At 43.6% G+C, this 16,538-nt stretch overlaps 1 protein-coding gene across 1 annotated transcript; it reads right to left on the bottom strand.

Moving 5' to 3' along the window:
* Nucleotides 1-12,551: 12,551 nt before the first annotated feature.
* LOC130217063 (GTPase IMAP family member 9-like) lies at nt 12,552-15,112 on the bottom strand. The gene is made up of 4 exons (XM_056449068.1): nt 15,034-15,112; nt 13,807-14,189; nt 13,471-13,743; nt 12,552-12,566 (listed from the first exon to the last, which is right to left on the bottom strand). The coding sequence occupies exons 1-4, from the start codon at nt 15,110-15,112 to the stop codon at nt 12,552-12,554; spliced, it is 750 nt and encodes a 249-aa protein (XP_056305043.1).
* Nucleotides 15,113-16,538: the final 1,426 nt, after the last annotated feature.

The following is a 16,538-nucleotide window of genomic DNA, read 5'->3' as shown; positions in this document are numbered from 1 at the left end:
TCCATATATTTTACAGTCTATGGTCCATATACAAGTGACATGCAAGGTCATAATAACAATTCAGTTGAATCTGAAAAGGCAAAGGAATAACTCCATGCTTGATAAGTAGGAGGAGGACATTTCTGACAATAGATCTTCAAGAGGTATCTGTCTTCAAGAAGTACTTCCAGGACCACCAGACAAGCCACACCCCATATCCTCAGCTCTCCATCCATCTGCCATCCCGTGGGGGGACGAATGACCACCCCTACCATCCTTGCACTTCATGTCAACGAGGCTATCATACCATGCATTAACAAAGGCGCTTGAATTCACAGTTACCCATGCCCTTATTAAGATGCCTCACATGGATATCAGCTAAAACAAATTATTATGTCTGGCGTACATGTATCATGTTGTAAAGATTTCATTTCTGATTCTCTTTGGTTTCTCGTTTCAGAGATCATGACTGCCGGCCCTAGAAGCTGACCCTCATCCAACCTATTACAATCCACATCATTCCAAATACATTCACATTCCATGCAAAGGATACATTTTCCCTAACCCAGCCCACACCACGATGCCATATTCCCACTTGTCCCTTTTAGTTTTAAGATGTTCTGAACATCAAATGTCAATCCCAAAATCCACCTCACCACATCTGATCTAACTTTGCTGGATGAAGAAACTCCATGTTTCTTTATTAAGCAAAGCAAATAGCTCAATTTCATAAAGGACGTTCTGGATACTTCCTCGATATCCCCTCCCCCACACACTCATTCCAAACCCTCCAAGCATTCTTACACAACAGTAGAGCAATACCCCATCAGGGAAGCCCAGCTGATCCTCTCCAGCCGAATTCCACCCACACGCATTTCTAGGTATAAGCACGACTCTGCCTTTTCCCCCTATTCTCTCCTACTAACATAGGCGCTCCTTCACTGCCCTTCCCACTTTTTACTTCATTTAACTTTCCCTCCAAACTGAGCTATTCCATACTCCTATTCACCCCCATTCACCACAGCTCACACCCATTTTGGGAGCACCCAGAGTTTCAATTGCTGCAGCAGAGACGCTCTAAACAAGCTCACATACACCTTAATTTCCAATACTACTATCGTGACACTCCCACGTACTCATACAGCAGCAATGCTTCTACGGGTGCGCACATTACCTCCATACTGACCCACTGCACCTCTTCAGTAGCATAGATGCTCTGCCGAGCTGCACTTACCCATAGCACCACCGCAACTGTAGTGAAGCTCTAGCTAAGCCCTTATTTTCCTTCATCTCTACATATCACTACGGACAGTATTTACATTCCAGTAGGAACACTCATAACTCCAATACTGGCCACCTCTGCAACCGCAGAGGCACCCCGCTGAGCTACACTCACCCATAGCAACCAGCAACTGCGGTGACGTTCTAACTGAGCCCCTATTTACTCTCATCTGTACACATCACTATTGACAGCATTTAACATTCCTGCAGGAGCACTCATAACACTTCAATATTGAATACCACTGCACCCCCGCAACAGAGGAGACGCTCTGCCGAGCCTTATTCTCCCTCTCCACCACTGTTGCAGCAGTGACGCTCCACCTGAGCTCACACACATCTCCATTTAACCATTCACTACCAATACACTCCCCAGCGCTACAACATCAGTTAAAACGGCTCTGCGGAAGTGCACTTGCCTTCCAATTTTGACTTCCACGACACATTTGCAACAGCAGAGAAGCTCCGCAGAGCTTCCTTTCCCCTCCTCACCACTGCCGCAGCAGTGACGCTCTGCCTGAGCTCACATACACCTGCATCTAACATACCACTACTGACACACTCCCCAGCACTGCCACAGCAGTTAAATTGCCTCCACGGAAGAGTACTTGCCTTCCAATACCGACTTCCACCGCACCTCTGCAACAGCAGAGAAGCTCCGCTGAGCTTCTTTTTCCTCTGCTCCACTGCCGCAGCAGTGACGCTCTGCCTGAGCTCACACCTCAAGGAAACCCAGCTGGCCCTAACCAGCTAACACAATACTCCAGAACAAGGGCTCGAGCATGACCCTCTGTATGCGTGCGTATGTGTGTACATGGATCTATGTGTATGTGCGTGTGGGTGTATATGTGTATGTACGCGTGTGTGTATATATGTATATGCATGCATATATGCGTACATGTATATGTGTACGTGTGTGTGCGTGCTTATGTATACATGTATGGGTTTGCGTATGTGTATGTATGTGTTATGTATGCGTGTATTCATGCGCGTACTTGTGTATGTGCATGTGTGTGTCATGTATGCACGGTATGCACGCATGTGCATTTGTGTGTGTTGTGTGTGCACGCATGCATGTGATGTGCATATGTACCTGTATGTACATACCTACCTTTCTGTTTCCAAGCTTTGCTATGCTTTGCCATCCCACCCAACAGCTCTGACCCCCGCAGGGGTCTAACCCGAGCTTCGACTCCCGCAGGAGTCACTTCAAGCCCATCCCTGGCCACCCCTTCACAGTCACACCTCCAGTAGGAGCATCCCTGCCCCCTCCTTTCTCCCCACTCTTACTGGAACCCCACCCCCCCATGGCTCTAACCCCCGCAGGGGTTGCTCCGAGCTTCGACTCCCGCAGGAGTCATCACCGCCCCCCAGCCTTTAGGAATGGTATGCACACACGTACGAGCAGGTATATGTGTGTGCATTTGCATGTGTGTGCGAATGTGTGTGCGTGCATGTGCACGCATGCAGGTACATCCCTTCTCCTTTGCTTCCTTCCGGCGTCGAGATCCTCCGCCACCCTCTTTTTATCCATCTCTTTTCAGCGAATTACTTCGCTACTCTTTCTCTTCCCTTAGGCCCTCAATCCTCAGCTCTAACTCCCGCAGGAGTCACTAAAACGAGCTTCGACTCCCGCAGGAGTCTCGCCCCGGCCACCTCCTACAGTAGTCTCCACCGCCCCCTCCCTCCCTAGACTACAGCCGGAGAAATGCCCACATCAGCTCTGACCCCCGCAGGGGTCGCCCCGAGCTTCGACTCCCGCAGGAGTCATTCACTGCCCCTCCCTGGCCCTTACTTATCGATTTTTATATATGTATATATATTTTACATTTATACTCTCCTTTTCTTCTTTCCGGCGTCGAGATCCTCCGCCTGGCAATTATTTGCCCTTTCTCTACTTCCTTACAGCGTTGAGTGCTTTTGCTACCTTTCTACCGCTTCTTTTATCTCCTCCCTTATCTCCTTATCTGTCAATTCCCCCAATAATTTCCTCCTTCCTGCGGCAAATTTTCTCCGCTAACTGTTTTCTTTCAGCATTGATTCCGCTACTTTTTACTTCCGCTTAGGTCCTCAATCCCCAGCTCTAACTCCCGCAGGAGTGACTAAAACGAGCTTCAACTCCCGCAGGAGTTCATGCCCCCCCTGGCCCACCACACACCATCTCATGCAGGAGTCTTCACCGCCCAATACCTTTCCCCACTCCCGCAGGAGCCTGCCCACCCCAGCTCTCACTCCCGCAGGAGTGTATCCAAGCTTGACTCCCTCAGGAGTCAATCCAGCCCTTCCCACGCCTCCGCTTGGACTCACGCAGGAGTCTACTTTCCTCTGCTCCCGCAGGAGCCTCTCTTCCTAAAATATCAATATATCCAGCAGCCGGATATGGCATTGTTACATCTGCATTTTGGGGGGTACTTAAATACGCGGCTGCTGTCCCGAGCTATATATGGCATTTTGGGGAGTTCTCGAGATCTACCTGAGCTCAAACTCCCTTCTCGCCTTGCAACGGGAGGGAGCCCCGGGCTCGAGGATCTTATGAGCTCAGGGCTCTCTCCCGGGACAGCATGCCAAACAAGTTTATAATTAATCATCAGCTAAGTGTGAACTCTTGAAGTGAAGTTTAGTTATAAACAAGTTTCGAGAGGATCACGTGCTTATGATTGCTAGCGGCTGGATCCGCATTATCCAATTCTCAATGCACCAATCAGACGACTCCTAAGCTACTACAAATACCCTGGGTTACGTACCACCGCTATCTTCGTTTTGAAGAATCCCCCCATCCACCCCTACTCCTCCTCCTTCCTAGATGGGTGACACGGTGGCCCAGTGCTTAGCACTGTTGCCTCACAGCAAGAATGTCTCTGGTTCTAGGCTTTACCAAACCAGCAGACATTTCTGTGCGGAGTTTGCATTTTCTCCCCGTGCTCACGTGGGTTTCCCCCGGGTTTCCCGGTTTCCTCCCACCGTCCAAAAAACATGCAACATAAGTTAATTGACTAATCCAAACCAGCACTATAGACATGCTCCTAGTAAATGGTTATCTCTCAAGAGCAATCACTGGCTGTTCATTGGTTATTACAGCGGGGGAGTTCTCGAGATCTACCTGAGCTCAAACTCCCTTCTCGCCTTGCAACGGGAGGGAGCCCCGGGCTCGAGGATCTTATGAGCTCAGGGCTCTCTCCCGGGACAGCATGCCAAACAAGCTTATAATTAATCATCAGCTAAGTGTGAACTCTTGAAATATTGTTTTAGTAGTTTGGGATGCGGCAAAGCAGTCAAATATTTCACTGAACAGATCCGCCACTTTTGACTCTCATAAACCATCATAAAGTCCTGGTGCTGCAGGAGTTAGGAGGTTTGCTGAAGCTGCAGCTGTGGTGCAGTGAGGGGTTTGCGTCTTTAATAACTTATGACAGTTTGCGTTCATTGAACAGTAAGAATGATTAATAAACACATATGAAACAGTCTCGTCTCGTCTTCAGTTTCGGGCTCAGGCGCACTTTGCACTTACACTACAAGCGTACCGCACCAAAGCCCAAGTGAACTGCGCTTCAGAGCACTCACACTTCTCAAACGATCCAGGAAACGGGCCTGGGCATGGTTCGGATAGCATAGTGTGAGTAGGCCCTTATTCTGCTTAGGGCAGGGGTGTTCAAACTCAGTCCTGGAGGGCCAGCGTCCTGCAGATTTTAGCTTTAACTTGCTTCAACACACCTGCAAGGATGTTTCTAAAATGCCTAGCAAGAGCTTGATTAGCTGGCCCAGGTGTGTCTGATTAGGGTTGGAAGTCGGCCCTCCAGGACCGAGTCTGCACGTCCCTAGCTTAGGGCATCCAAATGTACTGGCCCTGGCGCTGCCTACTCAACATCTATAAACCATGTAAGACAATTAATTCCAAACTGAAATAAATATAAATTGATTAAATAGTTTAAACTGATGTTTTATGACAAATATATTTTTTGCAATTATTTTGCATTTATTTAGGAATTTTGCAGGATAGAAAAATAAATCGACTAGTTGATTTTGCTTTGGATTCAGCGATCTCAATATTGTGAAAAAGTAGCGGTTCAGCCTTACCCTTCATTCAGTGCAGAATTATCCACCCACATCATCTTGCCCTCAATCTCTGCGTCAGTCAAACCAAGCCACACTGGTGCACCAATCTTCTCTCTGACAAATGAGGATGTGCGGTTCTGTGTGTAAATAAAGTGATGAATATCCGTGATTCCTCTGATTAAAAACACAGACACTCAATCAGTTCAAACTCACCTGCTGCTCTGCACTCTTGATCATGACCAGATCTGCACCGAGACTCCTGCAAAACTCTCTGCTGTCAGACCAGCTCTTCACTTCCATGGAGGAGAAAAACCTGTCCAGAGTACACACATTTCCTGACAGAAAAAAGACACTTCTTAAAGTTGCAGTAAGTACAATAAATTAAGTACAGTAAAGCTCAGGGAAAACTCCACAGACCTTGTTTAAAAGCTTTCGTCTTTGGCTCTTCAGTACCTTTAGTCATGGGTTCTTCAGTAGCCTTAGTGGTGCGTTCTTGTCTCAGACGTGGAGTGTGATGTCCAGGTAAGCAGAATTGTGTGCGCTGCAGATCTTCATCTGTGCACTTCTTCATGTTTCTCTCTGCTGTGATCATAAAGTGCTGGTGTACGATGATGACCAGCAGAAGAACACAGAGGAGCCCGAGACTCACCGTCATTATCAGCAAACATCCTGACCAACACACCAACATCAGACACATATTACTACAGTCTATGCAAACACCTCAATCTTCATGAGACACTCAAAGAGCTTTATTAAATTTGACTTGAGTGAGATATAAAAAAACATTTCTACAACCCCAAACCGGAAAAAGTTGGGACAGTGTGGAAAACGCAAATAAAAAAGAAAGTCGGGATTTCGGCATAGGCGTATGCTTCAGGCAGAAAATGTTCTGATGGAATTTGGGGAGCACTGTCTTTAAGTTTGAGTGATTAAAATCCCCCGCAACAATAAAAGCAGCCTCCGGGTGAGCAGTCTGTTGTTTGCTGATGGCTGCATGAAGTTCATTCATAGCAAGCTTGGCATCAGCGTCGGGAGGGATATAAGCAGCAGTTATTATGGTGGAGGTGAACTCCCGTGGCAGATAAAACGGTCTACATTTAACCATTAGAAATTCCAGGTTAACAGAGCAATGTCTCCCAACGACGACAGAGTTTGTGCACCAAGCTTTGTTAATATAAATGCATAATCCTCCGCCTCTGGTCTTACCGGAGTCATCCGCCGTTCTGTCTGCTCGGAATGTTTGATGCTCCGTTAGCGATATAGCGTTGTCTGGTATCCCGCTGTTTAGCCATGTTTCTGTGAAAATCATGACATTACAGTTCCATAATCTTTTGCTGTGGTTGATGCGCAGTCGAATCTCATCCATTTTGTTCACCAGTGACCGTACATTGGCGAGAAAGATGCTGGGTAAAGAGAGCCGGTGTGGTATTAGCTTTAGCTTAGCTCTTAGCCCGCTGCGCTTCCCCCTTCTTGGTTTACGTTCTTTGCGCCGCCTCCGAGCACTTCCTACCAGCCGGGTAGGGCTGTCAGGCCCGGGTGTTCTGGCGATCTCAGGGATGAGTCGAAGATTGCTAATAAAACTGTCCGGAATGCACAATCCAATATGTCCTGTCGGGTGTACGATGTAAAGGCACTGCTGTTCTGCACGAACAGACCCGAAATGAGCAGGAATAACACTGCAAAATTGCAGAAACTCGAGAGACGCTGAGCTTCGCGAAGTAACCGTGCTGCCATCTTGTCTTGATGAGGGTTCATGGAAGAATGTCCAACCAGATTTGTGGACCTGGAGAAGGGATTCGAAGTCAGGATTGTTCCTGTTTGGACGCCGGCAGGGTTGCCCATGGTCACTGGTTCGGTTAATTATTGAATGATTTTATGGACAGAATTTCTAGGTGCAGCCTATAGGGTCAGAGGGGGTCTGGTTCGAGGACCACAGGATTTCATCTCTGCAGATGATCTTGTCCTGTTGGTTTCATTGGACATGGACCTTCAGCATGCACAGGGAAAGCTTTCTGCTAAATATGATGCGGCCGGGATGAGAATCAGCACCTCCAAGTTCGACATCATGATGCTCCATCTGGGAAAAAGGCAGCTTGCTGTCTCAAGGTATAGGAATTTTAGTTATAAAACCCTTACCTTAATTCAGTTGAGACACAGTTCAACCTGAAATCAGATGCCAACTAGGCGCCTAGCTGGGGAGGTGTTCTTGGATTGTTCCACTGGCAGGAGGCCCCGGGGACACCCATGACTAGGCCCACACGGAATCTGTGCGCGCAGAATTTCGCAGATTTCCAGCCCATCACTGTTTATTTACTTGAGTAAATGTGTAAATCTATATTTATTCAGTTTTTAATTAATTACAGTAATATTATTGACATATAACATTTTCTTCTATGTACAATACAGTGTGTACAGTAATATTTTCTGTCTTTTAGTAGAGATATTATGAGACTTGCTTTGTTTACCAAATAAAGTGAATCTAATTGGATTTGCATTTTAAACACTAAATAAAAGTTAAAAAGAGATTACTTTTTATTTCATATATTAAGGTTTTAGTTATGATGCTCTCAAAATAATTCTGCAGAAATCCACTGATTTTTAACAAAATTCTCTGCAGAAACAGCAAAAAACGTCCAGAGATTCCGTCTGGCCCTGCCCATGACCTACTGGATCCCACATGGAGCTAGCCTGGAGTAAGTGTACAAACATCAGGGAGATACCAAAAGACCAATAATCCTGTAGTTTGAACTGTACTTACTGAATATCTACTTAGCTTATGTGTGCAGAAACACCCTCACAATACTCTCCTGTATGGGCAAATGTTCATTATAACACACACTGAATATTTTGCGTGAACACTGTATTATATTCTCGTTGTGTCCAAAGCAAACATGCACGCAGAGTTTGAGAACTAATAATGGACTTATTCATTGTATGATTCTGAGAGTAATCATGCAGTAGGCATGCACAAGTTGGTTAGGGGGCTTTATTCATTATTCTAATGATCTGTACATTAGTGTGAAAGTCTGCTTTATTATCTTTTTTTTTTAAATGACCAATAAGGATCTATCATTGTGGTCAGCCTTTAGAGAATTAGATTTGTCCTTTTGTTCATATCTGACACACTTTTGAATCTAAATGTTGTTGATAAGCATGTATATGTGCACCTACTGACAAACCACTGCATAAGAAAATAGTTATCCCTTTATTCTCATACAAAAGTCAACATCCTTTTCTATTTGTTTGCAGCGATAACACATTAAAGCATTGTTGGATTCAGACACATTTCTCACATAAAATATATAAACTAGAATGCAGTGTTTCTGATGATCAGCATCATCTGGACATCAGATTAAACTTCTACTTACTGTGTTTTTCAGCTCTTCCATCATTCTCACTCTGACTCTGAGCTCCAGATGGATTATTCATATTCCTGCGTTTATTACAGGTCTCCGACTTCATGTTCTGCTCTTATGTCCTGCTGTATGTCTGCAGAGATGAGCTGTGGTTACATTAAGAATACATGATCTATAAAAAAGTGGCCAATAGAGGAAGTGATTGCAGGGTTCCCACGCTTCTTGAAAGCACTTGAATTTTAGACATATGAATTTAAGGCCTGGAAAGTACTTAAAAAGGCCTTTGAAAGTGCTTGAACTGAAAGTTTATGGTGTTCTTTCAACAAATGTACTGCGCTGCTTTTGTAACAGAGGCCAGCTAGTGAAGTGCTGAGCAAGTAAACCTCACTGCTCTGAGTCTGGCCACAACCGCTGGAGTCAATGGTCTTTAGGCTCTTTGTTAGAGCAACAGACTCCCATGCGAACAATCACCGGTTCGATCCCAGCTCGGTGTGATGGGGGTATAGGACCGGCGGGGTTACATTTTCAAAAACTGAACAAAAAACTAAGAAATTCTTCATTTAAAAATCGTACATTTAAATCTTATACATGATCTATGAGAAATAATGCATTTTATCATACTTCAGAAACTGCATTTGACTTTAAAAAGGTTGTTTAAAATGTTAAACATTTTTGAAAATGACACATTCAAAACATCATTGTTAATGAAATGTTAAATACAGTAAGGGCTTTCATGGGGCTATATATGCAGGTGATTTAATAGTGATTTCAAAAGTCTGTGAAACTCCCCTTGAATTTGGTGTCCATGAAAGAGTGGGACCCTGTGGTTGGTGAGATGCACCGACAGGGAGTTCTCCACTGCTTTGTTGAAACTGTTAAATCTGTCCAGCACATTTAACATCATGCCCCTCACAGCAGTACACACGCCCACACTACAACTGAGAAAAATGCCTTTAAAGATTTTACACCAGCCTGTCAAATATTGACTATAATAACATAGAATACATAATTTGAGTCAAGTTTGCAAAAATGTAGCCAAGTAATATACTTTGCACAATACAAATAAAATGATTTAAAATGGACTTTTCAGCAAATAAAGTAGCATTTAATTTTCACACGCTCGCAGTTGGAAACTTCAGAAATATACAAGTAAGATCTCTAAACTGTAAATAATAGTTAATAGAGGAAGAGTGAAGTGCACCACTTCTCTATTTTTTTATCTGCAATGACTTCTGGGGCTTCAAGAAAGTGTTGTGCTGAATTCTGCATTCAGTGCATCCTCAATATCAAGAAGGCATCCAGGTTGATGCATGTGTCCTCTGTTCTTGATCAGAAAGCTCTAAAATGAGGCAGCATTTTACAGTAGGAAAGCTTTAAGAAATATTCAAATCCTAATTCTGCTTCACTTCCTGTCTTCTGTGTAATGATGGGATGGCAACAGACGTGAGGATCCAAATGCAGCTTTTATTCAATATAGTCAGGCAGGCAAGGTAGTACAGGGGCAAATGGAAGCGTAAAGGTAATCCAAAAGAGTAATCATAGAATCATGCAAAGACGTCAAGGCATCCAAAATGCGGCAGTACAAACAAATAAGGGCCAAAAAGACAATCTAGGAAAACACTTTGTAATGCTCACCCACAGAGATAAAACAAGACTCAGCACCGGATGAGTGAGTGTGTGATGAATATATAGTCATAATAATCAGTCATGACGAGCTTCAGTTGTCTGTGTGTGTAATCAATGGGTGACCTGGAACTGGTGTGTGAGTGCAGTGTATGATGGGACATGTAGTTCATGTCAATGACAGGTTTTCTCCGGCGATCTGTGAAGATTACATGGCTAGTGATCAATATTCTGCTTCACTTCCTGTCCTCGTTCTGATCTAATTTTGAAGATGTGTCCTTCACTAGCCTTATCTCACAATCCTGTGTTTCATTTCTGACAGCTGAGCTAAAATATACAGATGGCTTCTTTACATGCATCTTTGGTGTCAGTTGGCTTATAAATGTGTTTTTAACCAATGTTTTCACGTTTGACAGTGAGTTGTTAGTATAAGCTAGTTTTTCTGAAGCGTCACGGTGGCTCAGTGGTTAGCACTGTGGTCCTCACAGCAAGAAGGTCGCTGGTTTGAGCCCTGGCTGTGTCAGTTGGTGTTTCTGTGTGGAGTTTGCATGTTCTCCCCGTGTTGGTGTGGGTTTCCTCCGGGTGCTCCGGTTTCCCCCACAGTCCAAACACATGCGCTATAGGGGAACTGATGAACTAAACTGGCTGTAGTGTATGAGTGCGTGAATGAGTGTTTCCCAGTATGTGGTTGTGGCTGGAAGGACATCCGCTGCATAAAACATATGCCAGAGTAATCAGTTCATTCTGCTGTCGTGACCCATGATGAATCAGGGACTATGCCGAAGAAAAATGAATGAATGAATCTCTCAGAAGCATGTCTTAACTGCACAAAAGCTGCCTACAGAGTCACGGCCTGATAAACAGTGGTCATTCAGATGCAGCCTCTGTCATAAGTACAGGAATTTGTTGTTGTTGATGATGTTGCATGAGAACACAAAGCCGCAAGATCGCTGCAAAAGGTATATTGAGACACAGATGGCAACACAGCACTGATGAAACATGGCAAAATGTTTTAAAAGTAGAAATGGTGGTGCGTTCAATAGTCTGTTCTGATGATGCAAGAGCTGCAGATGTAACAGCTGAAAAGGCCATTCTTTGTCTATTCTTGTCTGAATGAAATCACTATAAATACATATTTAACCCCTGTGCTGTTGTATGATTCTTTATACATCATTCACCACGTGGGCCAAAAATTAACCGCCTTCACTAAACCTCAAAATATAGCAGATTGATTTAATTTCAATCCTCAGCTCTATTCTGCCTTAAGAAAGCAGCTCGTCTTCATCACAAACTCTGTGAATGTTGTCAGTGTGCAGTATTTTATCAGTAAAGGGGGTATTTTTTAAAGATAAAAGTACCTGCAGAAATGTAAAGAGTGTTTAGCAAGACAGTATTCATAACAGACATAACAGCAGATTTCTAATGTGTTGGTGTGTGTGTACCAGTAGTTTTTGTGGTGTAAAAATGGGTTTATGGTTGGCAGGTATTTTGACGTGAAGGACAGTCATTGTACTCTAAATGTGTACAGCCTTCAAGAATATATGAACGTCCTGTAGAAAATGACATTTTTTTTCTAATGTTGGGGCCACTTAAAGAAAAGTCTCCAAACTTGATGCCATGTTTGAGTCAACAGGAGGGCTAATAACGCAAAATCTTAATTTTACAGTCACTGTGCTTACAGATCAAAGAGATTACTCCAATCAAATGGAGGGAGGAGGAAATCAATTATTTTGATCCAACATTTGCCTTGCATTTCAGAATGAAAAGATTTAATCCACTTACCTCTGAGACTGTGATAGTGTAATGAGGGATGTGTACACAGAGGTAAATGTTCCATGTTCAGCTTTATTTAAAAGTACTGACGTTTTGACACAGTGTCGAGATCCGAAACGCAAGTGTTTCGAAACACTGCACTGAAGCATGATCTGAAACACCCAGGTCATGTGACTAAAGTGATTCGAAACACAGAAGTCAAGTGACTAAAGTGTTTTGAAACACGCAGGTCACGTGACTACGGTGAGTCGAAACACCTGGTCACGTGACTAAAGCGTTTCAAAGTATTGGTCATTTCAGAATCATTTCAAGGCCTTGTGAACCTGCGTTTTGACTGTCAGGGTCAGAATAAAACTCAGTCTCATATAGCCTAGCGTACCATGCATGCACGCATTGTTACTGTGCGGGAAGGGGCTTTTGGGTTTAAATCCTGACTTGCACAATTATGACTTTATGTATTTTAATAATGCTACTGTTTTATGATGTAGTCTAGATAGGATACAGCTGTTGATACACCATCCATATAGCATCATTTTGGTAACACTGTATAACAATAATTAATATTTTTACAGTATTGTGATGATTGGGTTTAGGGTAGACGTTAATAAAATACAATAGGAAATTTAATAAATAATATAAATAACTCTCGTTAACTTCCAACCGCAACTGTGTCTAATCTTGCAACAACCCTGTTTTTTGACTAAAATAAGACATATTTATTCACAAAGTGTTCATTCGGATATCAGGCTAATGTTAAAACAACACAAGATACAAGAACCGAGCATTTCAAATCTAACATCTATAGCTGTACCAGCCTGGGTTCGAACCCATTACCATCATTCTTTTTAGATAGTCTCCAGAATAAACCACTGTTATACAATGACTTGCCTAATTACCCTAACCTGCCTAGTTAACCTAATTAACCTAATTAAGCCTTTAAATGTCACTTTAAGCTGAATACTAGTGTCTTGAAGAATATCTAGTCTAATATTATTTACTGTCATCATGACAAAGAGAAAATAAATCAGTTATTAGAGATGAGTTATTAACACTGTTATGATTAGAAATGTGTTGAAGAAATCTGCTCTCCTAATATATATATGAGCATCATAATAGTTTTTAAAACATCTTTCGTTTCTTTTGTGGGTCAAATAATCCTGGAGGATCTTCTAAAGCGGGGTGTCCAAACTCGGTCCTGGAGGGCCGGTGTCCTACATATTTTAGTTCCAACCCCAATTAAACACACTGGAAGCAGCTAATCAAGCTCTTTCTAAGTATACTTGAAACTTCCAGGCAGGAGTGCTGAAGGAAGTTGGAGTTAAACTATGCAGGACACCGGCCCTCCAGGACTGAGTTTGGGCACTCCTGTTCTAAAGACACAGGCTTGTCTTTGTTTTAAAACTTCTACAAATTCTTGGGATTTCTGCGCATTTGTTCTCTTAGGATTCTCTCTTCTTCTTCTCTCATGTATCTCAGCGTCTTCAGTCATCTGGTTAGTGTAGTGTGCTCCTCCATTCTGCTGTATCATTGAGTCAATCTTCTGCAGTAGATCCTCCACCTGCTCTCTGTTATTCACATCTTTATTGTTAAACACATGATATCTGCCTCCACACTGATCTACTGCAGCTCTTAATGCACTGTTCTGCTCTATCAGCTTCTTTATGCGCTCTTCTTCATCCAGCTGCTCTCTGTTATCCACAAAACTATTGTTGAATGTCAGCCAAATGTTTCTTAAATAATTTACTCGAGATCTATGAGTGAAGAGAATGATGGAGTATTTGAACACTTCTTCACCAAACATCATCTTCATCATCTGAGGAATCTGCTGATCAGCGAATCTGTCATTTACACTGAACACAATAAGGAAAGCGTGAGGTCCAGGACTGGATAAACTCACACTTCTGCTAATCTCCAACATCATCCTCATCTCTTCATTTCTCATGCCTCCGTAAAATAATCCAGGAGTGTCGACTACAGACACAGATCTGCCTGAAACTGTGGCTTGAGCAACTGATCCGGTCACTGAACTCCTCTCAGATCCGAACTCTCTCCGTCCCAGGATTGTGTTTGCAGATGCAGTTTTCCCAGCACCACTTCCACCCACAAGAACAATCCGTCTCTCTGACACTGTGTGAGAAGATTAAACACAGCACACAATCCCTTTTATTAACACAGTGCTAGATCATTAATAAAACCGTAAATGCATTGTGTGTGCAGGTGAATGAGAGAGCCTCAGTTAAAACTCTCTTTTAGGAAAAGCATTTTTAAGCAAATCTATTTATTAATGCATTTCTCATAACCACTCTCAGGGTTTAGTATGGTAATGAATATGTTTATGGCAATGTTTTTGGTGTTGTCTGAATAGATCTGCTACACTGCTTTGACTATTACGGTGAAGTAATAAACAAAAATAAGTTCCCCAGCTGGAGGGGATCTTCCACTATGGGGATTTCGTCAGAAGCCACTCATCTAAAAGAGTAATAAAATAGGCCAATGAATTGGTGGCGTTAGCGTACACAGCTGGCAGCAATCACAATCATCTGTTGTATAAAGCCCCTCGGGCTTGCAGACCTCCCATTCCTCAGCACGCTTCATCCAAGCTTTGAGTGGGAGAAGCGCTCCATCCTCTGGGATGATCACCCTCTCACTCAATGACACAGAGGGCCAGATGTCCATCGCTGCATCAGAGGGCTGGCTGTCATTTTCCGAGGACAATTTGGACCAGCTTCCTCCCTCAGGGATGCTAAGCGAGGCTCCGGATATGGAATCGGTTATGATGGCCGTGCTAATTCGTGCTGCTTCAGCGACAAGTCTGGTTCTGCCGCTGTAATAATTAGAGGGGTGTGGCATGAAGGATAAGAAGGGGAAACCCTCTAAGCCTCCCGTCCCCTTCTTCCCGAAGGTGCACAGTCAGTTCATGCAATATTGAGGGAACCTTTTTCTGCCCGGTCTGTGTGCACTCCGCCCTCACCTTCCTCGATGACAGAACGGGCAAGGGGTATGAGGCGAATCCCCAGGTCGAGCGTGCTAGCATGGTCAATCTTGCCCATGTGCTGCCCCTTCCTGGCATGTTTAGCCTCGGCCCTCTTCCAAAGCGTGTAGGTTGTCTGTGTCTCTCAGGGCCAGACCCTACACTGCTGCAGGCCAGGCTACTTCTGTTTAGCTTGCTATGGCTAGGGCCGGCATTGGCCCAGTGGCACAAGGAAGGTTCCGACCCAGGCTTAATGTACACACTGCAACCGACTGTGCTCTGAAAACACCAGGGCGGCTGCGAGTGCCCTGGGAAGGACGATGACCACACTAGTGGTCCAGGATCACCACTTCTGGCTAAAACCTGGCAGATATACAGTAAGTGACGCTGACAAAGTTTGCTTTCTTAAAACAACTATATCCCCAGGGGGGATATTCACCCAGGAATCCACCACGGTGAAAGAGCAGTCAAGTGTGATTGGTGGGTTTTAATAATAATAATTTTTAAAAAAATCTCTCCCCATTGACTTTGGCTGTTCCTCGCCAAGGGCGCTCATCTATGGCTCCAAAATCTTGCTCTGCCGCCCTGTTCGTCCCACCGGTTAAGAGGCAGCATCGAGCACCCCACATACAATCACTGCCCCCGCCTCAGGGCGCCGCTAGAGCAAGGCAAGGAAAACTTTATTTATAGAGCACAATTTTACACAACTGTAGTTGATCTAAAGTGCTTTACAATGAAATAAAATAATGACAAAATGGCATTTAAAAATATAAGGATATATATATATAATATATATAATAAGAAATAACATGCATGTGTCACTCCAAGGCAAAGGAGTAAAAATTTGTATTTAAATTAGATTTAAAAGCATCTAATGAAAGAGAAATCCTGATGTTCAGAGGGAGACTGTTCCAGAGCCTTGGGGCCGCAAGAGAGAAAGCTTGACCACCTTTTGATTTGCAGCAAGACAGACAAAAGGAATTGATCATGGAATCTTAACAGTCTACAAGCTGTATAAGGTCTAATAAGTTCACTGACATAGGCCGGGGCAGAATTGTGCAATACTTTATTAATGAAAAGAAGGATTTTAAATGAACTCTGAATTTTTAGGAAGCCAGTTCAATGAGGCGAGGACAGGGGAGGTATGATCTCTTTTCATAGTTCCTGTTATTAATCTGGCAGCTGCATTCTGGACGAACAGTAACCCAGAGCAGTGGTTCTCAAACTGGGGGTCGCAGAATAATTTCAAGGGGTGGCGAGAGTGATTTAAAAATGGTGTAATTTTCAGTGATTATAATATATATTTTTCAGTATTACAAGTGAAAGCTAATATTTTCAGACTTTTTGAAAGATATTACTGATTCATAAAGTATTTAGGACACATTCAGGCAGAATGCATCTTTGTACTTGAAGCGCAGCGTTCAGGAACAGTTTAAAACTGTTATCATGTCAACTTGCCGCAGTAAACAAAGCCTTCAACGGCTTGCCCCGCCTTCGTGCTCTTC

Source organism: Danio aesculapii, chromosome 3 (genome assembly GCF_903798145.1).
Source record: "Danio aesculapii chromosome 3, fDanAes4.1, whole genome shotgun sequence".
Taxonomy (NCBI): Eukaryota; Metazoa; Chordata; class Actinopteri; order Cypriniformes; family Danionidae; genus Danio; species Danio aesculapii.
The sequence above is the reverse complement of the archived record's forward strand: the minus strand, read 5'-3'. Positions and strand labels throughout refer to the sequence as shown.